Source organism: Terrapene carolina, unplaced genomic scaffold (genome assembly GCF_002925995.2).
Source record: "Terrapene carolina triunguis isolate 2854851 unplaced genomic scaffold, T_m_triunguis-2.0 Scaffold130, whole genome shotgun sequence".
Taxonomy (NCBI): domain Eukaryota; kingdom Metazoa; phylum Chordata; order Testudines; family Emydidae; genus Terrapene; species Terrapene triunguis.
The window spans coordinates 10,045,975-10,072,965 of record NW_020664481.1 but is presented as its reverse complement, the minus strand read 5'-3'; the positions used below and the strand labels follow the sequence as shown (position 1 = coordinate 10,072,965).

At 43.9% G+C, this 26,991-nt stretch overlaps 1 protein-coding gene across 1 annotated transcript in view; it reads left to right on the top strand.

The window, feature by feature from the left end:
• PHACTR3 (phosphatase and actin regulator 3) overlaps positions 1 to 26,991 on the top strand; it is a 169,073-nt gene that overhangs the window by 105,607 nt on the left and 36,475 nt on the right. The window contains exons 5-8 of the mRNA XM_024195904.1: positions 4,847 to 5,047; positions 10,413 to 10,587; positions 12,125 to 12,372; positions 21,916 to 22,069. Of these exons, the coding sequence (XP_024051672.1) occupies positions 4,847 to 5,047; positions 10,413 to 10,587; positions 12,125 to 12,372; positions 21,916 to 22,069 (778 nt within the window). The remainder of the gene's footprint in view (positions 1 to 4,846; positions 5,048 to 10,412; positions 10,588 to 12,124; positions 12,373 to 21,915; positions 22,070 to 26,991) is intronic.

Here is a 26,991-nt window from a genome sequence, read left to right as displayed (position 1 = left end):
AAAAAAAAAAAAAAAAAAAAAAAAACCACCAGAAATTTCATCCTGCGGAACCATAACAACACAGAGGGGTTAAAAGCCACCATCTTTAGAGCCACCACACAGACCTCGGCCACTTGAGCTAACAGAGTTACCGGTAGCAGTAGGTTGTCATCTCTATGTGGGTCAACCACTAGAAGGAGACGAGGTGCACCTTTTGCCAGTGGATTGCACAGTTCGTTGCCGACAGGAGAAGAATCTTGATATTCACTTGATATTCAGGAATCCTGTGTTCTATTCTGGCTCCTGAGGGGAGTGCTTACAGACTCTTCTGCCTTTGTCTCTTCCAGGCTGCCCCATTCCCAGTCTCCTGCCAAACCTAGGCTCCTCATCCCACTTCCCATACCAGGCCTCTCATTCCAGAACCTCACCCCCCACTTTCCTTGGCTCCTTGTCCCAGCCCCTCTCCTTTACCCCACTGCAGCTCTAAATACAACTTCATCCCCCTTACAGCTCCCTGTTGATTAGATCAGAATTTGATTTATTTCTGCTGTCTAAGCATTGCTCTGAAGGGTTTTCCATTTCTGTCTTTTATACATTCCCAGCTCTCTCTCACTCTCTGGTCTATTCTCCAAGACCACTCTTGTTTTGCGTTTTTCATGATATATCAGATTGTTCCTCTGGTGCTTGTGGTAACTCCACTCCCTCCTGAATGGTTTCCTCTCAGGTATTTCATCCCTTCTCCTACTTGCCCACAGCAGACAACAGATGACTTTTGTGTTATTGTATCAACCCATTTCTTTAAACCTAGCTTATCTTCTCTATTTCAAACACGGTGTGTTAGTTCATCCTGAATGGTCCCAAAACAGATTTGTTACTCATGGGGCATCTAACATTTGTGCTTTCACCCTTCTGTGTATCTTACAATGAAAACTAAACAAACGAATACTCAAAACACTCTAGCCCTGCATATAGTTGGCTTATATTAACTCACGCTCTTATTGCTGTTTTCCTCCCTCCTGCAGCCGTTCCTACTGTGTAATTTATCCACTGATGTGTCTTGTCTTGAATGAGACTGCACGCTTGGTAGGGCAGGGACGGTCCATGTCTCTGTGTCTGAACAGTGCCTACTACAAAGGAGTCTCAGTCCTAATTGGAGTCCTCCAGGCACTACTGTGATTAATAATAAACTTCCTCTATTGGACTATGGCGTCTATTTCTCTGTGCATCTGTTTCTCATCACTGTTTCCTTCACAATTGAAAGCCCATTTGCAGAGTCCTAGTTTCTTGAATTGTTTCCATCTTGTTTCTGAATTGTGGATGTAGCTATTAATTTCTTTCCAGATCTTCCCCATTTCCAGTGACGCTTACTAATGCCAGTTCTGTTCACCATCTCGCTGGCCTAACCTTTACTGTCGTCTGCATTTCTTTTTCTTCCCTTGGGGTATGTATCAGTTCTCCAGCCACAATACACTGAAAGGTGGGATTTAATTTTCCCAAACAGCAGACTTCCTATGCAGCAATACCCACTCCTGTTTGTTACATGTCCTTTTAGCTCCTCTTTACCAACCTCTGGGAAATCCTCCATTCTAGACCCTATCCTGTTTCCACTGAAGTTAGGCCTGGTCCACACTAACCCCCCACTTCGAACTAAGGTACGCAAATTCAGCTACGTTATTAACGTAGCTGAATTCTAAGTACCTTAGTTCGAACTTACCGCGGGTCCAGACGCTGCAGGCAGGCTCCCCCGTCGACTCCGCGTACTCCTCTCGCTGAGCTGGAGTACCGGCGTCGACGGCAAGCACTTCCGAGATCGATTTATCGCATCTAGACAAGACGCGATAAATCGATCCCAGAAGATCGATCGCTTACATCCGGACCAGGAAGTAAGTATAGACGTACCCTTAGTAACAAAACGTGTGTATTGGAGAAAGCCTCCTGCATTGGCTTGAATTGGAGTGTTGGACATTCAAGAAAGAATATGGTCTAAGCCTGTCCATATGCATGTGTACGTATTTCACCATTGTGTGTATTTAATTTTATGTTTTTTAGATAAAAGGTCTACTGTGCACATATTAAAAAAAGGAGACCAGGCCAGCAACACAGGATTTCATTTAACATTTTTAAACTTGTCTAGCTTGCTGGAGTTCAAATGAAAAGTTAAAATCAAACAAAAACAAAGAAACCCAGACACACACCCCCAAATAGCAAAACCTGGAATTTTCATGGTGTATTCTGAATGTTTCGGGGTTTCTAGACATGTGGTATTCAGACAGAAATGTGTTCTTCTGGTTTATCAGCTGACAGTATCACCCAAAGATTCCCAGCCCAGTGGAAAACAGAAAAACTTTGGGTTTGAAAATTGTATTCTGGGAATTTTGTCATGGTCTCAAGGCCAGAGCCTGGGATGAGGCATTTGGAGTTCTGGATTCTAGTCCCTCCTCTGCCACTGCCTTGCTTTGCAACATCAGGACAGTTACGTCCTGCTATTGCTAAGTGCATAGCTCACACCTAAGCCCCGGCAGGATCCTTGAACTAAGAGTTCCCCTGGTTATCTCATCTGCTGGGCCTAATCTGGTAGGTGTGCTCAGAGCATGCCTAACCCACATAAAACACTGCTGTGGTGGTGCTGCCCCCTTCCTTTGTACCACAGCTCAGTGGTTAGAAAACTCACCCAGGATGCAGGAGGCCCCAGTTCAAGTCACTGCTTCAAATAAGGCCAAGCAGAGATTTGAACCAGCATCTTCCACATCTCAGAGGAATACTCTAAGCACTAGTCTGTTGGCTATAAGGGGTGGGAGAGGGAATGACCACCACCACTATTTTTTTTGCAAAAAATAGTGTCGGACCTAGCTTAGGCACCTATCTCCAGGAGAGGGTTCACGACCGTGAATCCCGAGTGGAGTTAGATGGTAACTACCTTTGAAGGATGGGGCTAGTTTCAGCGGCTTGCTCCCTGCTCACCTTGCTGGCTTTCTGTGACTCCCATAGACTCTCCCCATTTATTGTATAGGGAGCATGGACACCTAACTTGGGACTGAGGATTCCACTAGGTGGCAGGGTGCCTGAAGTTAGGTCTTGCAATTCTGAGCCTCAGTCTCCTTTGTGGATCTAGCTCAGGGGTCAGCAACCTTTCAGAAGTGGTGTGCTGAGTCTTCATTTATTCACTCTGATAAAGGTTTCGCGTGCCAGTCATACATTTGAACGTTTTTAGAAGGTCTCTTTCTAGAAGTCTATAATATATTACTAAGCTATTGTTGTATGTAAAGTAAATAAGGTTTTTAAAATGTTTAAGAAGCTTCATTTAAAATTAAATTAAAATGCAGAGCCCCCAGGACTGGTGGCCAGGACCCGGGCGTGAGTGCCACTGAAAATCAGCTCACGTGCCGCCTTTGGCACACGTGCCATAGGTTGCCTACCCCTACTCTAGCCCAATTGACTAGCAACACCCTCCCTTTTATCACTCTCACAGCTTCCCATCAGCAGCATTCCTGGGTCCCCAGAATTGAAACTCTATTGTCTTGACCCATTGCATTTCCTGGTTCTTGAATAATACTCAGATTTTCACCCCTTCAGGGATACCCAACATCACTCATGAGTGGCGTCCTTTTGCTCTACTCCACGTGGCTTAAGTGGTCATCAAAATAAAGGATTGTTTTGCTTTTCACCTTAGCATTTAGCCCCTGCTGTATAAATAGCAAATGATCTTTGAGGGCAACCATCACAAAATACTGATTTAAAAAATAAAAAATATATAGCAATTGCAATGACTTCCTTGAAAACCGAGGTGGTTATTTCACAAGTGAGGCAACTTTTCTTTCTATCCAGCAAAATTTTGCAACAGTATCTCTGACTAACACTGCATATTTATTTTACTTCCCAAACGATAAATACTCATTACTCCACTTCTAGACACATACATTAATCTGTTTGTCAACAAATTAAACGCTATTATCTTGCCAAGGCTATTGTGTCCTACTCCCTCACTGCTTTGGAGCCTTCTGTTTGCATCTAAAAGCAAGGATGCAAATGGTTTGGAAAGCTGCTGAGTGCTTCAGCACTTATTGACTTCCTTGGGAATTAAGTGCACTCAACACCATTCAGGAGGCATTCCGCAGCTTGTAGCATCAGCCCCTTCAGAGATGGCGATTTCTTCTGCACTACATCCCAATGTCTATTCCCTTTGTTATTGTTATCCAAGCGAAGGTCTTCTTATATAGAGGTTGCTTCAATCTTGGTTCCTAACATCATCCCCAAGAAAGACTGGGCCACCCTGGCATCAGATGGAATAAAGGGGAACTGGGCTGCAAGCTGAAGTCACATTTTAATAGGATTAAAATAAAAATTGCCAGGAAATCCTGCAGAGAGCAATCATAGAATGATCTGTGAGGCTATATTAAAAGTTAATCATTCCTTACCCTTCATTTGTGTTCCTAGCAAGAAGTGCTCACATGGTAACTCTAAATCATTGCAGCTGGGTTCTACAAGATAATCAATTGCAGTTCTCAAAAACCACTATACCCTGCTGTCCTCATTATAGAAAAGAACATAAGATTTTTTTTGAGGGGCGGGGGGGAAGGGAAATGAGTAAAGGCTATTTGGCCCTTCAAGGCTCATCAGTTTCTTTAGGAACATAGTATCGAAACGGTTTCTTCAGTTATCCCGGTGTGTTTTATTTTTACCTCGACAACCTTGGCTGGTAGGTAGGCTATTGCACACGGTCGTTATTTTCACTGTGGAAAAGAAGTGTTGCTAGCTGTATGCCGTGAATTCTGTTTTCTTGAATCTTCCTGGTATGGCCCCTTGGTTTATCATCATCATCATCAATTTCATGTCTCATTAATTCTACTGCTTCTGATCTTTTTACTAGCCAAGAAACCTTCATTGTCCACTGAAGAACTAGAAGATGCCTGCCTGCCAGTAACCGAAGAGACTCCACAAGCCTTACTTATTTCTGAATCCACAGATTCCCCACAGAAGCCAATGGAAAGAAACCTAGCACAGCTCCCCAGCCCCCCTTCACTTCCAATTCCACCACCTAAGGCAATCTCCAAAATCAAGAGTGTAACAGGTTAGTCACGTTGGTCAATAAAGTCTCTTCCATCCCATCGACATTGTCCTCTCCTTGTATATAATTTTTCTCTTATATATATTTTGGGCCAGTTACTTAGTTGATGTAAATCAATGTCATTGATGTGAATGGAGCATTAATGATTTACACCAGCTGAGGATCTCGCCCCCAATCTAGAAGCACCGAGTCTTTGCATGTTGCACATATATCAGACCTGTCCTGGTTTGTTTATTGCAGGAGGCGGCAGTAAGTCCACCTGCACTAATCCATGTAAAGCAGATGACATTGACAGCTACCCAATCAGCCGCTTGTGCACGACTTGCCACAAGTCGCTATGAAACACAAGGAAGGTTAAATGCTTTTTGCTATACAGAATCAGTGTGATAACGGTCCAGAAGCAGTGAACTCAGCTGTCAACTGCAAAGCTCAAGTCAATAGATCCTTCAAAGCTTTCTGCCTGAAGGATTTGCTCATTAGGGCAGGTCTAAATTAGAGCGGTGCAAGCTCCTCTAATGACATATGAACAGTTCACCCAAATTTTCACAACCCACTCCTGCATCTCAGGTTTCATTCCGAATTTCAGGTTCACTCACACACACACACACACACACACACACACAGAGCCTGATTCTCTAATGTGCCACAACGGTGATCTTACACTTTTCACCACTTCCAGCAGTGCAAAGGAGTTTAAAGTGAGTATAACGGTGATTTAGTCCCACTGCAAGGCTCCTTTACACTGCCAGAGTGCGCCCATAATCAGGCATCTAAGCTGCTAACTGACAACCATTGTTCCTGCAATCATTTGCATCCCCAACTTACTGGTACAAAGAAAGAGGCCCCATTTGCAGGGTCACCATGAAGCAGAAGATCATAGGGTGCTGCTTTAATGACTAAGACTGATTGAAAGTTTTCTGTCTCAACTGTTTTTCAATGGAAAATTGGGTTTTCACCAACATTATTTTTCTTGATAAAAGTGTCTGCTTTCCATGGAAAACTTTTTTTAAAAAACAAAATATAATGGCCAAAACCAAAACAATTTGTATTTTCAGCTGAAAACTGAAATATTTCAATTCAAAATGGTGGTGTTGTGCTTCATGGGAGTTGTAGTTCAGATGCCTTTTGTTTCCATTCTTCTCTATGGGGCAGGCTTTCTGGCCAGACTACAGGTCCCATGATGCACTATGGCCCAGGACTCCTATGACTCACCTCTTCCCCTCATCACATGGGAGATATAGTCCATCCTGAGAGCTCAACCCATACAGGAGAATGGGCGCATATGGCACCCAAAGTACAATTCCCATGAGGCACTTTGCAACACCATTTTGAATAAAAATGTTGTTTGCCAAAAATATTTCATTTTTAGGTGAAATATTTCCATTTTGATATTTCATTTTTTGTCTAAATTTTCTTCGGGGAAAAGCTATTTTTCAACCAGCTCTAATAATGGCACATCTTCTTCAGTTCTGCTTCTGGGAGTGGGAGTAATTGTAAGCCCAGATTGAACAAGTACCGGCAGTGGGAGAGGGCAGTGGGGTGGAGGTGGGGAGAGGGGGAGAGAGTGACATGAGAGAAAAACAGAGGGGGTTGGAAAGCCCTTTATTTTATTTTTTTCCCCTAACAGTGTTGGAGGTGCTGATGGTGGAGGGAAGGAGAGGGGAATAAGCCAAGCACTAATTAATCACAAAAACGGGGGGGGGGGGGGAACGGCAAGGTACAAGATACCATTTTGTAAGATTATTCCCTGAACAGCTCTCATTAGGACAAAGTGTGATTAACAAAAAAGTGCTCAACTTTAGACTAAGCTGCATCCAGGCTGAACTGGCCCCGATGAGGCTCTGGGATCACGGTAGCATAAAGGTGACAGTAAAGTCCCCCAACCCCTCAGCAGCTTGGCTAGACCAGAGTATCCTTCCCTATTGCACAGAGATAGAGTATGAATTAGGAGGTGTTATATGGCCCTTCGAGCTGTGATTCAGTGGAGAGTGGAATGATCATAAATATCCATTGTGTGTTTCCACAGTGGCACCTAATCAAAATCCCCTTGAGCTCAGATATATGTCTCCTGGTAGCTGAGGCTCTCTGCCCTCTGGGTATGGAGAGAGCATGCTGATCAGTTAAAGGGGAAGGAATTTAGATGCTACTGCTCTGGTACACAGCCTTTGTGGCAGTGTACTTTGCCTACTAGACACTCCAGTAGATGCTCCTATGTTTTAAAGTGTTCCAGGTTTGAGGAAATAGATCACCTACATGGATTTGAGTCATTCTTTCAGCTGAACGTATACATGCATACGGAGAGAAGGAGGATTACCCGGTTGTTAGGGCATCATCATGGGAGACATGGGTTTGATTCCCTGCTCTACCACAGACTTTGTGTGACCCTTCCCAAGTCACTTAGCCTCTTTGTGCCTCCATTTCCCATCTGTAAAATGTAGCACTGTCTTCCCTCAGCAGGGGGAGGGAAGTGTTGTGAGGATAAATACAATAAAGATTGCGAGGTGCTCATATATAAGCGCCAGAGATAGCATACATTTTGTCTTGTTAAATTACACACCTGGGGCCTGGTTTACAATGTGAGATTTCTACTTGTGCACGCGCACACACACACGCAAACATCTCTCTGAGCACTAGACCAATGCTAACAGTTGCACATGCACAAGTGTTGTGTTTGCAGGTGCAACACACATTTCCTGGGTGCAAATTCTTGCACATGCCGGTACTGGAGTTTTAAAAGTGCACACCATAATTTTTGTGCCTGCAAAGTGCAGGCCCATGAACATCCTTTCCCACATATGGACTCTGGGTAGAAACTCAACTCAAAATTTAGCCCATAATGCCATAGAGTTTCACCAGGTATCGAAAGTTTTTGTATAGTGTTATGTTGCATGTTAGTAACTAACCACATATTTCAAACAATCAGTTTCCACTAACTTATTCAGGATTTCATTTTACACTCTTGATTTTCTATCTAATAATTTATACTATAATTCGATACTTTAGTAATTTTATTATTTTTAATTTGAAACTTGAAAAATATTTTGATTTTTTTTTTTAAATCTACTCAAATATATGCATACTGGACAAAATTCTGCCCTGGGTTACTTCATTGATTTTGTGGGTTGTGCCAGATTTTCACCAGTGTCCTTGAGAGCAGGGTTTGGGTACCGTGTAGGGTACCATGCAGCACAATTGTCCTGGAAGGAAATATCTTAATAACCGATGTTTATTATTATCCTTAAAGTGCTAGACCTCATTTTGAACATCTCCTGTTTTCTCTTGCAAGTTTCTGGGCTAACCAGGAGCCCATTCTTGAAATCCTTGCACAGAAATGTCAGGATACCACTGATAGCAGTGGGAGTTTTGGCTGGATAAGGGCAACAGAGTTTACCTCACAGAAAATCAGAATGGTAAGGAGGGCCTGTAGAGAGACAAGGTGGGTGAGGTAATAGCTATTATTGGATCAACTTCTCTTGGTGAAAGAGACAAACTTTCAAGCTACACAGGTCATACCTGAAGAAGAGCTCTGTGCAGCTTGGAGGGGTCTCTCTGTCACCAACAGAAGTTGGTCCAATAAAAGATATTACCTCACCCAGCTTGTCTCGCTAATATCCTTGAACCGACACAGCTACAACACAACACTGCAAACAAAAAGGGTATGTGTCAGTTTAAATTCATATTATCAACACTAGGTGGCAACAAGAGAAAAGGAATAGCCTTCTACACACTCCAACTAAACAGATCTCCTGTGCTGGTGTGTCTCCAGTGTAGAAAGTACCACAACCCAGGACAGATATTTGGCCAGGAAAGTGCAATGAAAAGAATAAGAACTGCAGAAAAGAAAAGTGAAGCAACATCTTTGTCAAACAAGGCTGTTACCCCAGCTCCCCCCATGCAGTCTTAACCTGAGTGGGCGAAATATCAGAGGCACAGCAATAGAAGAGGCAGGGGTTTGTTGCATGGGGGTGATAGATCTGAGTGATGGGATTGGAGAGGAGAATGTCAGGGATGGGCTGTTCAGAAAAGAGAAGAATCACCTCAGCCCAGAACTCAAAAGGACACCGCTATAAAGATTTTAGTGTAAGATTTCCAAGCTGCATTAGGTGGCTTGGAAAAAAATAAATCTCAGTTTTGGGTACAAAAAGCATCAGTTAAACATCCTCGCACTCCTCTTCCCCTCTCCTTGATACTCGACCCCACTTCGTTCTTCGCTGAAATGCTTTTGGAACAGATCAGCTGTGGCAAGTTTGGCTGAACTTGCTAATATCACCATATCTCACAAGCTCTGGTGTTTCCCTATATGGGGTGAGAGGCTGGGGCCCATTATGGGGCAGGGGGAGAAGGGCAGAGAATGGATCCTGGCACATTTTGACCTCAGCGAAGACCAGATTGACTTAAAATTTACGCAATCATCTGGAGCTCAGCAGAGAAAGGTCGAGATTGGAAAGCCTGGCTGGTGGCCATCAGGGTTCATTAGGGATCACGGAGAGGGGGTTGGGAGTAGTGTTCCCTCTAATTTTTAATGTCCATGTGTGGAATGAATTTTGTTATGTGCACCAATATGGAGGTGGTGGGGGTGGGGCCAAGCGGTTCGGGGTGTAGGAGGGGGCTCAGGGCTGGAGCAGAGGGTTGGGGTATGGGAGGCGAGGGCTCTGGCTGGGGGTGAAGGCTCTGGGGTGGTGCCAGGGATGAGGGGCTCGGGGTGCAAGAGGGGGCTCAGGGCTGGGGCAGAGGATTGGGGTGTGAGGGCTCCGGCTGGGGGTGCGGGCTCTGGGGTGGGGCCAGGAATGCAGGCTGCCCCAGGGCTGCGACGGGGAGAGGCTCCTGCCATGATCGTGGTAGCCCCGGCTGGGCGAGGGGTACCTCTCCCCCGCCATGGCAGCTCCAGCAGAGTTGGGCTGGGCTGGGCTGGACCAGGGGAGGGGCACCCTCTCCCCGCCTGTGTGGCCCTTTATAGCCTACTGCACGGCCGCACAGCTTAGCAGGAACTAAGGTTGAGAGTCAGGAATGGATTGGTGATTTTGGGCAGAAAGAAAGAAGAATCCAATTGGAAGAGGGGAGTAAAATAGGAAGATGACCTATTTTTCCAGGCTAAATCTTTGCAGCCTCAGTCCTTGGGCTTCAGATTGTTTGAGTATACAAGTCACATCCCCAATATGCAATGGCACAACAATGACACCATTTTTATCTGTCCAGCATGTAGAATCAACCTCAACCCAGGCTCCGTGTGCCACAATGAAAGGCTCAGTGTGACTTTTTATCACTTTGTTTTCAGCAGCAGGAAGTGAAGTAGATGAGCCAGCAGTGAAATCCCCTCCTTCCACTATCCTGAAGAATTATGTCATTGTTGGTTCCTCCCAAATCTCAGGACAAGCTGCCCTCTTCCATCCATCAGGCCAGAAAGGCTCCGATCCCCATGTCAGAGGACAGCTACCAACGCCGACCGGTTCCCCTCATCCCGCTGCTGTCCACCTGCCTTTACCTCCCAGCAGAGTCATTGAGGAGCTCCACAGGGCTCTGGCCACCAAACATCGGCAGGATAGGTAAGTATAGCACATAGAGGCACCGCGAATACCAGGAAACAGTATCCTTTCAATGAAAGTATTTTTCATAATACAAATTGCTGGTAAGAAAATATTTTTTCCTGTCGTTAACACTCCACCCATTTAGTCTGATTAAAATCAGGTTGGTTCTGTCCACACGCTGCTTGGTGGCCCTAGTTCTGGCATCGATCCATGGTTAAAATGGAAGTTTCAGCTGTTACTTTATAATACACTACTTTTATGACAGGGAAGCTACTGCAACATGGAAATAAGGGATCAAGGAGGTGGAATCATTTGCTAATCCTCAGGCCAGTGTAAGAGGTGGCTCATCACTGTCTAAATTATGAAATTTTGATATCCTGCTTCTGTGAAGTCCTCCTAAAAGAACTGCACCCTTTCAGACCACACATGCCACTTTCATCCTGTTAGAGAGGAACTGATGGGAGGTCAAATGTTCAAAAGCGCACACATGCACAATGATGCACGACTACTCTGCAGGCAAAATTTCCCAAGGTTGCATGCACAAACCAGGCAATTGCACCCGCAAATGGTCATTCTGATCACGGGGGTGCAAAATTATCTGATCTGAAAAATTACCTGGATTTTGCTGGAAAGAGCCATGGCCTTCTCTCTAGCCTCCTGAAGCTTTCCTGATCATAGCTTTGCTGTCGGCCCGTGGCTTCTCTGAATTGTTCCTCAGCCCTGCTCTCCCCAAGTCCTCCCGATCTCTTCTGTCTGTCCTCTTTATCAGTTGATGCTGTAACTTTATAAGCATGAACAGATCTACCAATGAGATGATCCTCTTCCCAATTAAAAGACTTCGACCCCTTTCCTTGTGTTGGTTCATTTCCCCATCTGTGAAGTGAATTTAAGAATAACCTACCTCAAAAGATTAACTGGTTACTGCTTACTGTAGCCCTGTGAAGATGCTATACAAGTGCTCAGTATTTTTACTTTAGCATGGGACTCTTGGCTTCGACATGAGCATATATGGTACCTTGTTTTGCAATACACATGGCTATGTAGGAGTGTGTTGGATACATTGTCTGCTTTTCATTAGAAACCCTCCACTGCAGCAGTAGAGAAAGACAAAGGTAATTCCAAAGCTATATGATTGGTAACATTTCTCAATGCCACAACAATCTTTCTCACAGGAAACGGATTAATACAATGCCCTTTCCAGGCCCTGTTAAATCCTTGCCAGAACTTTTAGAAGGGCAATGTTTCATACAATGTATGTTTTACGTTAGAAGCACATGCTGGGTTCTTTAAAAAGGTCAGCATGGTACAGCACACAACTATACATAAAAAAAAAAACACATTAATCATTCCCCTCCTGTACCTTATTCTTGTGACAACGTTTGAGAAGTGGAACAGCCCCAGACATTCTCATGGCGATTCAGAGAATGCAGTCCAATGATGCCCCTGGTACATCTCACTGAAGACATGATGCCCGTGTTCATCTAATGCTAAGGTTTTTACTATGGCTTTAAAATGGACTTGTCTGTCAACTCAGGTGTGTGCCTTCCATCCACAGCTTTCACGGCAGAGAAAGCAAAGGGTCTCCCAAAAAAAGAGTGGATGTCCGTCCATTCAGAACATCTAGCATCGAGGGCAGCAAAGAAAAGGAGAACGCACTGAGCCACAGTAATGATCCGGAGAACAAGCGAAACTCAGTCAAAGAGTCAGATGAGAACAAAGAAAACCTGATCATGAACTCAGAACTCAAGGACAACTTGGTTTTTTATCAGGATGAAGAGGTGTTGAATGACTCCATCATTTCTGGTAAGAAAAGTTAATTTATTATCCTTATAAAAATATACCACTTCAGTTGACAAGAATGGTCCAAAATATCTCAGTGTATGAGTGTGAAAATGCAATGTTGTGGCACATTTTTTGTGCACAGATTCTCAGTGAATAGATAGCGCTAAAGTTATGCCTGAACGACGCGGTTTGTGCTCATGTCTGTCTTGGTAACTACAGCATACCAAAAATGGCATTTAGAGATACATAGATAATTCAATAGGTGCTGTCCTTTCAGTTCTGCCTACACCACTTGGTACCATCTCACCTGAATGGCAGAGCTTCCAGAAGGGGCATCTCATCATCCGTGAATGAGGATTTCTGAGAGTCTGGTGCTGACAAATCACTTTTGGAAATGCCCCAGTCTGGAAGCAATGCAGTGATGGAGTATACAGTATAGGAGGCTATTTGGCAATGAGTAGCAGACCTATCTTGGAGGGACACGTGTCCATAGGCTGGGATCTGAAGAACTGAACCCCAGCTCCCCTGAAGATCTATTAGCGAATCTCTGACAGCTCAGTGAATTCTTTCTACCCATCTGCCAAGTTGTATCTGTACTGGATTACATTGTTGAACTCTCTACAGCTCTGGTATGCCTATAACACGCAAAAATGTGCCTCCCTCTGGGAGGTTTTGGAAGGGGTAATTTATTTACTCCTTCATTTATGAAGTTAGGTCATAGATTAAATTTTCTCTTGGAAGCACTGCTCTGTGCTTATCTGAACCATATGACCTCTTAGCAAAATATTATGGGAACAATTATTATTATCCAGGCCAATTGTTTTATTGAGCTGAGCCACTGGGGCTCTTTGGAGAAATCATATTTCAATCAAGTTTTCATAGTATTGGCCAGTTCAGCAGGACCACATTCTATTTTAAATGAGTTTCAGTAGATTGGAACGGGACAGGCTTAGAGAGAGCCCACTGCAAAAGTAACCAGTGTAGTGTAGGAGATTGAGAAGGAATTTTAAAAGGAAATGTATCTAATGATAAGTAATGAACTGGATTATTGGGTTCTGATTTTAGCTCTGCTGCTGATTCTGGTATCTTATTGAAGGGTGTTGTAGCCATGTTGGTCCCAGGATTTTAAGAGAGACAAGATTGGTGAGATAGTTGAGATAAGGTAGAAACGGAAATAAAAGATAAATCTTTTGCAGAATTTCCCTGCATTTAAGTGAAAATTCTCTTTTTAAAAACAAACAAACAAAAAAATCTCCAGATAAATTTTTCCACATCTCCCTGGGAATATCTATTGTCCCGGATTATAAGAAGTCCACTGAGTTTGGTGTAAATTCTTGTAGATTAATTTGTTTAACACAGGCCATGCAGTCCTCCTGTAACACAAATAAAAGTGTTTATTCTACTGTTGAAGACGTGTGTCATATATTTATTTAATTAGACATGATTTTTGCTTACGCAATTGGTGGAAAACCATGATGGCAAGAAACCAGTGACTGTAAAAGCTTATGTGGCATCCAGAAGCAGCTCTTAAAAATAAAAAGTGCTTCAAAATATTTCATCTTATTATGGCTTAAGCATTGGTATCTACTTAGGGTATGCCCTCTAAAGGGTTAAAAGGTCATTTTGCTCAGTAGACGTTAATTCAAGAAAATGTCAAATGACATTTAAATACCAGAAAATCACAGAAGTTAAGTATGGAAAAACCTATTCGCTTATCCAGTCTGTTCCCCAGTCAAAGTGGAATTCCTACAATATGTATATTAGCATTTTGTCAAGTTTTAGGAATTCTTTTTAAAAAAAAAAATTGTAAGGCCTAGGGCCATGTAAAAACATGCTTGTTCAACTACCAGGACTGTGTGTGCAAGTGAGATATTTGCACACGCAGATGGACAATTAGATACCAGTTTATTCACGTCTATAATTTTTATGACCAAACTAGCACTCAGTTGTGGATGTATTTTTTCTGTGATCCACAGGTGCCTGGCCTTTTGAAATCAGGCTTTGCATATCCCAAGCTATGAATACTTCCCCATGTCCTTTGGAGGACAGCCTTACCAGATCTTACTATCAAGTTTTTCCTTCTGTTCCATTACTCTTAATTATCTACCCGGCTACCATCCTACATCATTTATTTCACTCCTTGCTGCTCAGATAAGGGACGGGATCAAATGAAAACCCCAGATGTGACCAGAGCCAACCTCTGGGAAAGTTCAGATCCAAACTTTGTGTCAGGCCCCAGCCTCTGTAAGAGCCCTGAACCATAGGCCTGAATCCAAATGCCTCCAAACTTTGTGCACTGGCCCATCTGTAGTTAAAAATCTGTAAATACTCAACATGTACTCACCTAGTCATTGCTGAGCTGTCCATATTGAGAATATGCAACCATAAAAGATGAATGCACAAAAAAAACAGATAGTTGCCTACACAAAGAACATAGCTTGCTGTGTTCCGTTCAAGAGCATGCATGTTTTATTCTCACTAAAGCACTAAACTTTTCAAAAAGTTCTAGCCATTAGTGTATGGTGTAAATGGAAATTCAGTGACGAAAGTGAATGACAATCAGCTGAAATGCAGGGGGAAAAGTCTTACCAGTGAGAATGATTGGCAAAGAAATGGAAATACAACAAACCAGAACAGAACAAAAACAGCCCATTGCAGATAGAGAGTAATTAATATGGAGCAGGTGGGATATTTTAATTAATTCACTTCTCTGGGTCCCCCCTTTGTGTTCAATGTCTGTGAATATTCTAGCGAATGAAAGGAAGTTGGAGTGTTAGCACTGATGTGGAAACAGCAACAATTAAACAAATATCAAAGACAAATTATTCCTTGATTCTCAGAGTTATGCTCAGCCAGTCAGGGGACAGAATTATACCATGTCATTTACGTCCAATCCAAACTAACTAACAGAGGTTGAGTATTGATGAGCACAGTATAAAAACCTGTATAGAGCAGAACAGAACACTCCCAACAAATTGCTTGAGAACAAGCCCTTTGCCAACCATTATCCACAGAATTGGTGAATAATAATTACATCTGATATTGTAACCTGTCTGTGGGCAGTTTGTGAACAAACAAACAAAAAAAAGATGGAGTGTGTCCAATGAATTATGCAATCAGGTCCATGAACAGGAGATTGGAGGACCAAATGGCAGAGAGATTCAGTGATTCATTAAGCTACAGGATGGAAAGAGACCATCTTAGGACCTCAGGGATGACAACTCTGCAGCCACTGTTTTCTCACGTGTTCTCTGTATCCAAAAGGATGTCAATGAGACATTTTTGTTCTTGACACTGCACACACTTGTACTGGCTTCTGGTCACTCACATTTAAGAAATACATAGTAACGAGAACGGTAGCAGCAACGTAATTCCCTGTGCAATTCTCCTGCTTTCAGAAGTCTGGGTTGGCTGGCAGCTTAGAAAGCATCTAAACATCCAAGGTGCTTATATGGTCCCCATTGCTAACATATGTGAGAACCTCTCCATCTTTGATGTATGTATCCTCACAACCACCCATCTAAGATAGGACAATGTTATTATCCCCATTTCGCCAGATGTGGAACAGCGACCCAGATCCCTCCAAGGTAATTGGGTGCCTAACTTTGACTGAAATATCTTGAGGATCTGGGCCAGAGAAACATAGGGTCTGTCTATCCTGCAGCCAGTGTAGAGATACCCGAACTAGCTTTAATCTAGCTGGCTCAAGTGACAATGGTAGCGAAGCTGCGGTAATACAGACAGCAGCATGGGCTGTTAGCCCAGGACAGAGGGTCTGTACTCAAGTGGCTAGCCTCAGTTCCTGGTTCTTACACGGCACGGATTACTCTCTCTCTCTCCTAGCACTCAATCTCTGATCGGGGCTGTATATAGGGCTGCATAAAGGCTGCACATTAATGCCACTCTTACATTGTGCATCTGCACATTGTACCTAAATTTGAACCATAGATGCCAGCTTTTGAAAGCTAACAGTGGAGGGGTGAGATCTTCAAAAGCACTTGGCATTGATCCCACATTGCTCCCATTGGGAGTGCAGGTAGACCAAGGCAGAGCACTTCTGAAATCCCACTTGAGATATTGGTGGTTATGGGGCAGAAGGGAAACGGAGATGCACCTTAGCCCCAGGGAGAAGAACTTTTAGGAAGATGTTTAAATAAAGACACCGGTAATTAAATCATAGCGGATACACTGATCAGCACAGTGGTCAGGAAGGAATTTCCCATCACAGTGCACTGTTGGCTAGGCGCAGGGTGAGAGCTAGTGTGGGATTTTTATTCCCTCTTTGTTGGTTTTTTTCTTTTCTCTGAAGCATCAGATATTGGCCTCTGCAGGAGTCAGGATAGCGGTCTTGGTGAACAAATGGTCCCCTCAATAGGGCAGAGGATGGACCAATTACAGGGTGTTCACCCACAAAATAGGCACTATCCTTCTTAAAGGATAAACTGCATCTTTTTTTCCTCTTGACTTTGTCAATCAGGTATTTTCAAAAATTAATCAAATTGGCCAGTCACTGATGGTGGCTCCTAAGATGGACAGCTCAGATTAATCCAGCTCTCTTGGTTCAACTGCATTTTTATTTGGATTTTGGAATACCTTAAAGATTAATCAGTGCACAGCGCATATGGGCCCTGGGAGTGGTTACCATGTAAGCCTTTTTAGAAACCCGGACATCTGGATGAAGCAAGTATGGCTTAGCGGGGGTGGGCTGAACGCTGTCTGCTCCTTTAATACAACAAGTAGGATTTGGGTTAAAGGTACAATTTTTCAGACTGCACTTGCTTCTTTTAATTTCACAGAGTAGGAGATTCTTTTTTTTTTTTTCTTTTTAAGGGCACAGATTGAGCTTTGTGAGCAGAGGCAGGCCTCCGAGTGCACCTCCAGAATAGGCATTAGATGACAAATTGGCAGCATTTTATTTGTAACGAGCTATTGCATTGCTACAGTGTATTCTATTGCATCTTAGAATACAGGCCTATGGGCCAAATCCTCAGCTGGTGTGAAATGATGTAATTCCATTGACCTTAAAGCCTGACTCTTTTAAAGGCCTGGAACACCTTTGTACTGTATAGAGAGAGATTTCAGCTCGTCCTGAATGACCACATGAGATGGAGGAAAGCACCAAAAGAGCCCTGATCCCACCTATAAGGGATCAGCATAAGGAGGGTGGGAGTTACAGCACTGCCCACAGTTTTATACACCCCAAAGATCATGGGGAGGGGTTATTGTTCTGCTTTCTGCACCAGCTCCCACTTCAGCCTCTGGCTGGGGGGGAATGATACTGCAAACTGCACCTGCAGAATGGGTGTTAGATCTGCTCCCACGGCTGCCGGATGTAATTCTACTTGTGCACATGCTGTGCAGATAGAATACTCCACGTGGTGCCGTGGCCCTCTGCATCCACCCGCACTGCGGCTGTGCTCGAAAAGCCATGACAGAGCCCAAAGGGTTTGGTCTAGTAGTCAGAGCATGTCTTGCGGGAGGCATGTTTCCAGTTTGGACACTTACTTGTGAGACTTCAGACAACTGACTTTGCCACTTTGGGCCTTATTTTACCCGGCTTAAAACCGTTAAACGAATACTTAACATCGCACATGAGTGCTGTGAGGCTTCGTTAATTGATGTTTGCAAAGCGCTTTGAGTGGAAGAGTCATCATATTATTATAGTGTGTCCGCAGTCAAATTCCGGTTGGGGAGGGTTGGTTTGATCAGTTTTAGAAAGCTCTAATTTTGCAACTGTCAGGGACTCAGGGTGTGATATTAGGCAAGTCACTCAACTTCTCTCTGCCTCAGTTTCCCTACCTGTAGGCCAGGGATAACGGTGTTCACCCTCCTTTATAAAGCACTTGGAGATCAGCAAGTGAGTAGTGTCCTAAAAGACACATCCTAAAGGTGAACCTGTTATTTACAGGTAGCAGACTTACTGGGGCATGCCAACCTGCAGAGCACCCCTTTACAAAACAGCCTTTATTCACATCTCAAATGCCAGACAAAAACTACCTAAAAATCTAACTTCAGTCTTCTTTAAAAATTGGATGACTTTTTCTAAAAGGAAAGCTCAAGTATTAAAATAAAACAGGCTCCCTTATGATTTTTACCACACACTATACATTCAGTAGAACACTCCAAGACAAGTAGATACACAGATTTATCTGTACTTCTTGTGTAGCTGGACAACAGTTCACCTTCTGTCTTAAGGGGACTATTCCACACTGATTGTGCACTCAAAACTCTCATTGAACTTAAGTTCTGTGTAGGACAGTAACTATACTTAATGAATATATTAACAAGAGTGCTAAATGGAAGACACGGGAGGTAATTGTCCTGCTCTGCTCAGCACTGGTAAGTCTTCAGCAGAAGTTCTCTGTCCAGTTTTGGGCACTGCACTTTAAGAAAAATATGGACAAATTGCAGAAAGTCCAGAAAAGAGCAATAAAAATGAGAAAAGGTTTAGAAAATCTGATGGATGAGGAAAGATTAAAAACAAAACAAAACAAAACAGGGCATGTTTAGTCTTGAGAAAAGAAGACTGAGGGAAGACCTGATAATAGTCTTAAAATATGTTAAGGGCTGTTATAAAGAGGATGGTGATCAATTGTTCTCCATGTCCACTAAAAGTAGGAAAAAAGTAATGGTCTAAATCTAAAGCAAGGGAGATTTAGGTTAGATATTGGGAAAACCTCTCTCGCTGTACAAATTGTCCAGTCTGGGTCAGGTTGATGATCTAAAAACCTGACATAAACTTGATACCAAGGGGGCAAACCCAATGGTGGGTTTGAAAAACTGACACCTACCAATGCTCTAGGCTGGAGTTGGTGAAGGGGGTATCACCTCTGTTAAGCTTTTCACTTGCGGGTAGGTTCTTTTATTGGTATTTTTAAAATATGTTTTCTCTGTAATGCTTTTACCTTAAGAATAAATGTGCTTGCTTAGAAACAGCTGTGTAGTAACTTGTACACTGCTGGCAATGGACTGTGCATAGCCCTTGGCGAGAAAGCAAAGCACAGGCACAGGCCTTTAGGCAGATTGGTTGGCTGGGGATACTATAGCGTAAGGCAAGGAGCAGACTTAAAACCCCCAGTCAGAAGAGAGTGGGACAAGGGCCCCTACCCAGAGACAGGTGATGGCAGAAGACCTGAGACCTGACTGAGAACTCCTGGAGTGGACCATGGAGAGGGGGATACAGATGCAATTAACCTGAAGCTGTGACACCCGTCACTGGAGGTTTTTAAGAACAGGTTGACAAACACCTGCCAGGGATGGTCTAGGTTTACTTGGTCCTGCCTCAGCTCAGGGGGATGAACTATATGACCGCTCAAAGTCCCTTCTAGTCCTACATTTCTATGACTCTATACAAGGAAGATATTCGGTATAACTGCCACATGTTACAGTAAACTTGTTACAGGATTGCTTATTATAGAAAGAGATTCAGAAAAGAGAAGCTCTACTCAAACCAATGAAACCGGTGAGCCAGACGGAGACTGTGGTGCTTTTCTTTTAGCAACTCAACCTCAAGCAACCTGGGGCTTTCCCAGCTACAACTCGCACTCTACATTTTACTGTCGGTTAAAAAAAAAAAAAAGTACAGTGAAAGATGTTGGGTTTTCCACTCTGTAAGCAGTTTAACTTTAGAAACCTTATTACCATATACCTTCCAGCTAGCATTACAAGATGGTTTAATCAGACAAGGAGCCAATTCAACCCTTCACTAAGCCCACTGAAGTCATGGAGTTACATCAAGATGCATTTGACCCCAAGGCGTTCTCTCAGAATGAAAGGTTGTTTCAAATGCCGTTGGATGACAGCCTCAGAAGAGTAGTGAAATATTACTCAGAACAGTTGCTGCACCTTTCCTTATGGGAATTCCTCTTGTAAATATCACCAACAATATTTCAGGCCAGATTTTCCTGCATGTGCATGTTTTGCAGTTACCACAGTAGATCATGCCATTGTGAGAAGTATGCACACCTCCCACTGCCAAAATATCTTACCAACTTACCACCATTGCACACATCATTCTGAAAATCTGACCCTTTATTTCATTCCTTGGAATGGTTTTCTTGAAGTCTCTCCAGAGGGGAAACCCGGAATACAGGTCTGCAATTTTACTGTGGCATTCTAAGGCCTCGTCTACACGGGGGGCGGGGTGGGGGGGGTGAGGGAAATCGATCTAAGTTACGCAACGTTATTCACGTCACTGAAGTCGACGTACTTAGAGCTACTCACTGCAGTGAAGACACCGCGGTGACTAGCTCTGAGTTGACTGCTGCTGCTCCCGTCAACTCTGCCTGCGCCTCTCATGGCGGTGGAGTACAGGAGTGGACGGGAGAGCATTTGGGGGTCGATTTATTGTGTCTAGACTAGACGCGATAAATTGACCCCTACTGGATCGATAGCTGCCCGCCGATTCGGCATACCCTAAGACAACGTAATGGGGTAGATTTGTCAATAATGGCTCATATCTTGTGACCCATGTGCACTCTCCAGGCTGACTATTCCTGATTCTCCATCTTTTGAATTGTGTTTGTTCAAAATTGAGTGAAATGTTCAAAAAGTTTAATATGCTTATTCAGAAACTGGCAAATTTGGGCCAATGGCACCTCACAAATAATCACCCACTTAACTTGGAACTATTGCATGTGTGAGTGACTAATTTAAAGTTATCAGTGCTGGACTGTCAGTCCTGGTCATTAAGAATAGGATTTTCAAAAGCGTTCAGCATCAGTCTGATTCTGTTCACACGGAACCAACTGGTAAAACTCCCATTGATTTCAAGGGGAATAAAGCTCAGCATTTTTCAAAATTCCTCTGCTGTCCACAGAATGGTACAGGAAACATCAGCAAACGTGTCCCACAACTCCTCACCAGCTGCACCTTAAAACCCCTTTGTGGAGATACCATGCAAGGGTGAGACTAAAGTGCAGTCTGCAAAGCCAATTCATTCCTTGGCTTCTTTGCTAAGACCGTTCGCAAGAGTGCCAATGAGTGCTGGTGTTTTTTATGCTCTGTCAGCTAACCGGTGCGTTGAGACCATCTATAGTACGCCTTTCACTAACTCCCAAGCAGCCTGGATTTGAGCTGGAAACCCAGAGGGGAAAGGATCTCCATCCCAGCCATTCCCATTCCTTTGCACTACCTAGTCCTACTACAAAGTGCTCCAGATGTAGCTTTGCTTTGGGACATGGGATGGCTCAAAGGACTGATGATGTGCACCCCCTTTGACTCCTAGATTAGTGGTTTGAACCTTGCCTCAGCTGATAGTTACCAAGAGTCATAGCCATCTGAGAGCATTACCCTGGTCTACAATAGTACAACGAGATGAGAATCTCAAGCATTTCTGAATGGACCATTACCCACAGCTGTGTTGGCAATCTCAGCCCTAGCACCACTTTTATTAATAAATCCAAAGCTGCCTCTCCCATACAGGTGCAGATTTCACAGACATACATCCTCCGTTGCCCACTCCTTACTCGCCCATTTCCGAGCTTTTTTTTTTTAATAAAGTGGGGGGGGGCAGGAATTCCATGCTCTCCTTCTGACCTTTTTTCATTTCAATGCGTGTCCCAGGTACCTTGCCAAGAAAATGCAAGAAAGAGCTGCTGGCAGTAAAGCTGCGGAACAGGCCAAGTAAGCAGGAACTGGAAGACAGGAACATTTTCCCAAGGAGGACGGATGAGGAACGCCAGGAAATCCGGCAGCAAATCGAAATGAAACTTTCAAAGTAAGTCAGTTTAAGAGACGGAAGGGGGGTAATCTTTATAGTGAAGTCTCCTCTGCACCTCACCTCACTATACACATGTCCCTTAGCCCATTTCCCATGGGGCGTCATGCAGAAAGGGACAACATCAACAGCAGACAGCAGCCTTGGCTTCAGGGCCATGCTTTGCTTTTGATCTCTGAGCTCACACACTTTGTGCTATGGGCTGGTCACCTGATCTCCTTGAATCAGGCTATTCCACCCTAAAATAAAAAGCAAAGCTCAATGCAGTGAGTTAGATTCTAGCCCTGGAATGTATGCCCGCACCTCCCATTGAAGTCAATTGATTGTTCTAGCTCCTATCTTTCAGGAGCACTAAATTAACCACCAAACTTTTCAGCTTTGTCTACACTTGCACTTATCCTTGATTGCAGCCATCAGTGTATCTGCAAACCCGCATTATAGGCAGGGAAAGCTGCAGTGTGCACTGGTGGGGCTTAACTGACCCGGTTTCAAATAAGGGCTGGTCTATACTTACCCGTTAGTTCGACGGCTGGAAATCGATAAATCGATCCCGGAAGTGCTCGCCGTCGACTGCGGTACTGCAGCTCGGCGAGAGGAGTACCGCGGAGTCGACGGGGAGCCTGCCTGCCGCGTGTGGACCGCGTCTGAACCGCGGTAAGTTCGAACTAAGGTATGTCGACTTCAGCTACGTTATTCACCTAGCTGAAGTTGCGTACCTTAGTTCGAATTGGGGGGTTAGTGTAGACCAGGCCTAAGGGTCAGCTTCAGCAGGGCTTTCTTTGCCAGGGCTAGAGATTGCAGCTCCACAGATGGCTGAAATCTGGGCTAATTGCAAGGGTAGGAAAGACCTGTTTTCTTTGAGTAAATGGCTTGCAAACACTTAACCAGGGCATGAGGGCTCAGCTGTATAGGAGAAACCAGTATTGCAGTTAGATAGTGTAAGCAAAGATTTACAGAAACCATTAGATTCAAATTGCATTGGTTTTTTTTTTTTTAAATAGCTAAATTTAGATTATTTGCAAACCTGAATGTTTTAGTTGTGACAAAATGGATTGTTAAATAATCTGTGCTGGGCGCTCCCACGCTAGAATAGGCAGTTCTGAAGGGCAGCCAAAATGGTTGAAATCTAACTGTGAAAGCTGAACAGGAGTTCATATTGGAGGCTTTTTAAATATTAATCATTGGAATCTGCTTTTTCAAGAAACAGTTGCTGTTATTCAAGCAAGAGCTGGGCCAACTCTTCAGTCTGTACATTTAATAAACTTTTGTTTTAGATCAGGGATCGGCAACCTTTGGCTCGCGGCCCATCAGGGAAATCCCCTGGCGGGCTGGGATGGTTTGTTTACCTGCAGCATCCACAGGTTCGGCCGATCGCAGCTCCCACTGGCCAATGGGGGCTGCGGGAAGCAGCTCGGGCCGAGGGATGTGCTGGCCGCCGCTTCCCGCAGCCCCCATTGGCCTGGGACGGCGAACCGCGGCCTGCCAGCGGATTTCCCTGATGGGCTGCGTGCCAAAGGTTGCCGATCCCTGTGCTAGAGGATTGGGAATGAGGTTGATAGATCAGAGTGCAATTCATAACGGACAGATGTCTACATCATAAAACACATCATCACATTTGGCCCCTCTGCTGGCAATCTCAGCTAAAAAAAGACCAGTGATTGAACATGAAGAATAAAATATTTTAGAGTACTTTACAAATGTTAGTTAAGCTTCACAGTACCCCGGGATGCTGATAATGGATACAGAGGATTCATTTTACATTGTCTTTGTTTATTATCTTTATTTAATATTTGTATTATGGTAGCGCTTAGAAGCCAACAGATAATGGGACCATATCGTACTAGGCACTGCACAAACACAGAGTAAAACACAGACAATGGATTTAACATGCAGGTAGAGTGAACAATGTGATGGTTGACAATCACCACGTTAGTGCCAAGATGTGAAGCCATCTTTGGGAGTGGATCATGGGGGACGTTCCAAAATATAACTGTCTTGCCAACAGCTTAGGACAGAAAGTGAAGAATACATGGGCCTGATCCTGTACGCCCTGCACATGTGAAACGTCCATTTGCCTTCCTGAGCTATTGGAAGTGTAGGTGCATTTTAGGCAGGCAGAAGTCCCTGAGTTGCAATTTGGCCAAGATATTGGGCCTAACAGTCTTAGTGACACGTGCAAAATTACGATGTGATCTGTAATAGGCAGTCGGGAGCCTGATTTTACAACTCATCTGAAACACTTGGAAAAGTGCCCCCCTGATGCTAGACGGGGACATTTGTATAGTCTTCACTCAGTGTGAAGGGTGTCACCTAGTGAATCTCCATCATCTCTTCCTGCTGTAACACTTGGGTGCTCCGTGGAGGTCTCCTGTCTAACTACCAGCGCAGCCTAGGGTGACCAGATAGCAAGTGTGAAAAAATCGGGACGGAGGTTGGGGGGGGGGGTAATAGGAGCCCATATAAAAAAAAGGCCCCAAATATCGGGACTGTCCCTATAAAATTGGGACATCTGGTCACCTTAGTCCAGCCTGACCCTACTTGGTTTGTCAGAGCCAGCGGAATCTTAGCACAACTTAGGATGGCTACAGGCCATTCCCCTTTCTTTGTGGGTACCATTTAGCCACTTTGTGGTAGAAAAGGAAAATAAGTTTAAGAAATTATGCCTAAAATTAGTGTCACTATAAGGACTTACGACATAAGTGTGTCTGCCTACCAGAGGAGCATAATGCATGATCATGACTGGAAGTTGTGGAAGGAAAGGTTTGGTGTACAAATATAAAGAAGACAGCTGATGAGGAGCAGTCTATGATGTAAGTTATTAATCTGGTAGGTAATGTCTACAGATGGCTGAAAGGACATGCTCATTTAGTGTAACTGAAGACATGCTTTCATTTCCCTCCTCCTTCTTCCCAGAACTCAACAGACTGAGTTCATGAAACAGAAGGTGCAGAGATGGCTAGAATAGCCTGCCATGCAAAACAGATTGGAGCCAGTCCCCCACATATTTCTGAGCATATATGAGCACTGGGACACCTTGCTCTTTGCTCATCAACCAGAATAGAGCATGACGATGCAAACAAGCTCAGTCAGCAGATCTCTGATGGGGAAATATTTTCATGATGAAAGGCACGCACATGTCAAGGATAACCCCATTTTGAAAATACAGAACTATGTAGTGTCCTGGGGATATCCTCTCAATGTCTGACTCCCACTTTGGGAAGAACCACAGAAAAACCCCGACTTCTCCCCAAAAAACCATGCCATGTTTTACACTAAACTTGGTGCCTACTTGGCCAGGAGTTTGTAAGTTTAGTTAAGGTGGTGGAGATGCCTATGCAGTGCAGAGATGCGTTGAGATTTTCAAATATCCTTAAATCCATTTCAATGGGAGCCTGTGGCTAAATCCCTTAGTTGGCTTTGAAAATCTCAGTGGTGATCAATGAAGCTTATACAGGGCGTAAATTCATATAGAATATTTCCCGGATCCGCCTTCCCCGCCCCCAACATGCTATAAAAACTACAAGGGATTGGAAAATATTTACCTGAGCTCTGCTCTGGACAACTCCGGCTGAATTTAAGCCCTGAGTTTATAGATGTGGAACTCACTAGTGAGTTCTCAGTTTTAAGGAACTCTTTATCTTAGGATCCAGCACTTGGTTCCAGTGGAAATTGCTAATGTGTTTGTGATCTGACCACCATGTAGATGGATTTCAGCACACGGCAGCTACTGTTCCAATGATAGCATTGTGATGATAATGCTGAGTGGGGCTTACTCAACTATGAATCCAAATGTACAATCCAATTACAAACCTGTCCTCTACGGCTAGAGATGTGATTCCCAGTTTGCACAGACATACCTGTGCTAGCTCTCACTGAGTGAGTGCGCTAAAAATAGTAGTTTAGCCACAGTAGCACAGCCACAGTAGCACAGCCAATGGCACAGGTTAGCTGTCCCAAGTACCTACCCATAGGGTCCAGGCAGGCTTGCATTCAGGACAGCTTGCCCATGCTATCATTTGCTGCTGCCTGTGTTACCGCGGCTACCCTGCTATTTTTAGCACTCTAGCATGATGAGAGCTAGTGCGAGTATGTCTACACTCCCACCTCTAGGTGTAGACATAGCCTAAGAGATGAGATAGAACCGGGAGACTGATGACTCGTTGTTCAACAGCTGTCTGATTCTTGATAAACTAGCCAGTAGATAGGCAGCCATGTTCCAGATACGTTATTTACCAGCTGTATCCTCATGGATTTGAAGGAGTTCTAGGGTAGCTAGCAAAGTTCTTCTGTAACACCGACTGACCCCAATCATCAGCGGGCGGGATCAAACCTGGGACCTATGGAGTTTAGTGCATGAGCCTCTACAGCATGCACTAAAAGCCAACTGGCTGTTAGCTAAGGCTGTAGAGCAAACTCATTAATCTCTCTCTTTAAGTGGTCTCGGTGCCACTAGATGGAACAGAGCACCACACCCAGGAGGTGTATGGGTTATACTTCCATCCCACCTTTAAATCACTAATTTTACATGACAACATTCTGCCGGCTGGAAAGAGAGCCGTGCTTAAGTATTTTATGAAAATACTGAAATAATTATTTTAGAGTTAGTCAAAAAATGGGAAAACTTTTCATGAAAAACGGGGCCCGTTGCTTCACCAAAAAAAAAAAAAAAAGTCAACATTCAAAGATTCTGGATCAATTCTAACTGATAGATATAATAGCTGGAGCGAAAGTGGATGCTCAACTTTTGAACGGATAAATAGTGACACAGCCAGACCCACAGCACCCTTCCTCACTCCAACTTATCAGGTGGCCTCCTCACTCCCCATCAGAACCGAATCCTGAAAACTCCTGAAGCAGATTAGTCCAGTAGAAATCCATTGACTTCAGTGGAGTTGCTCCTGACTGACATCAGTGTGGGGCAG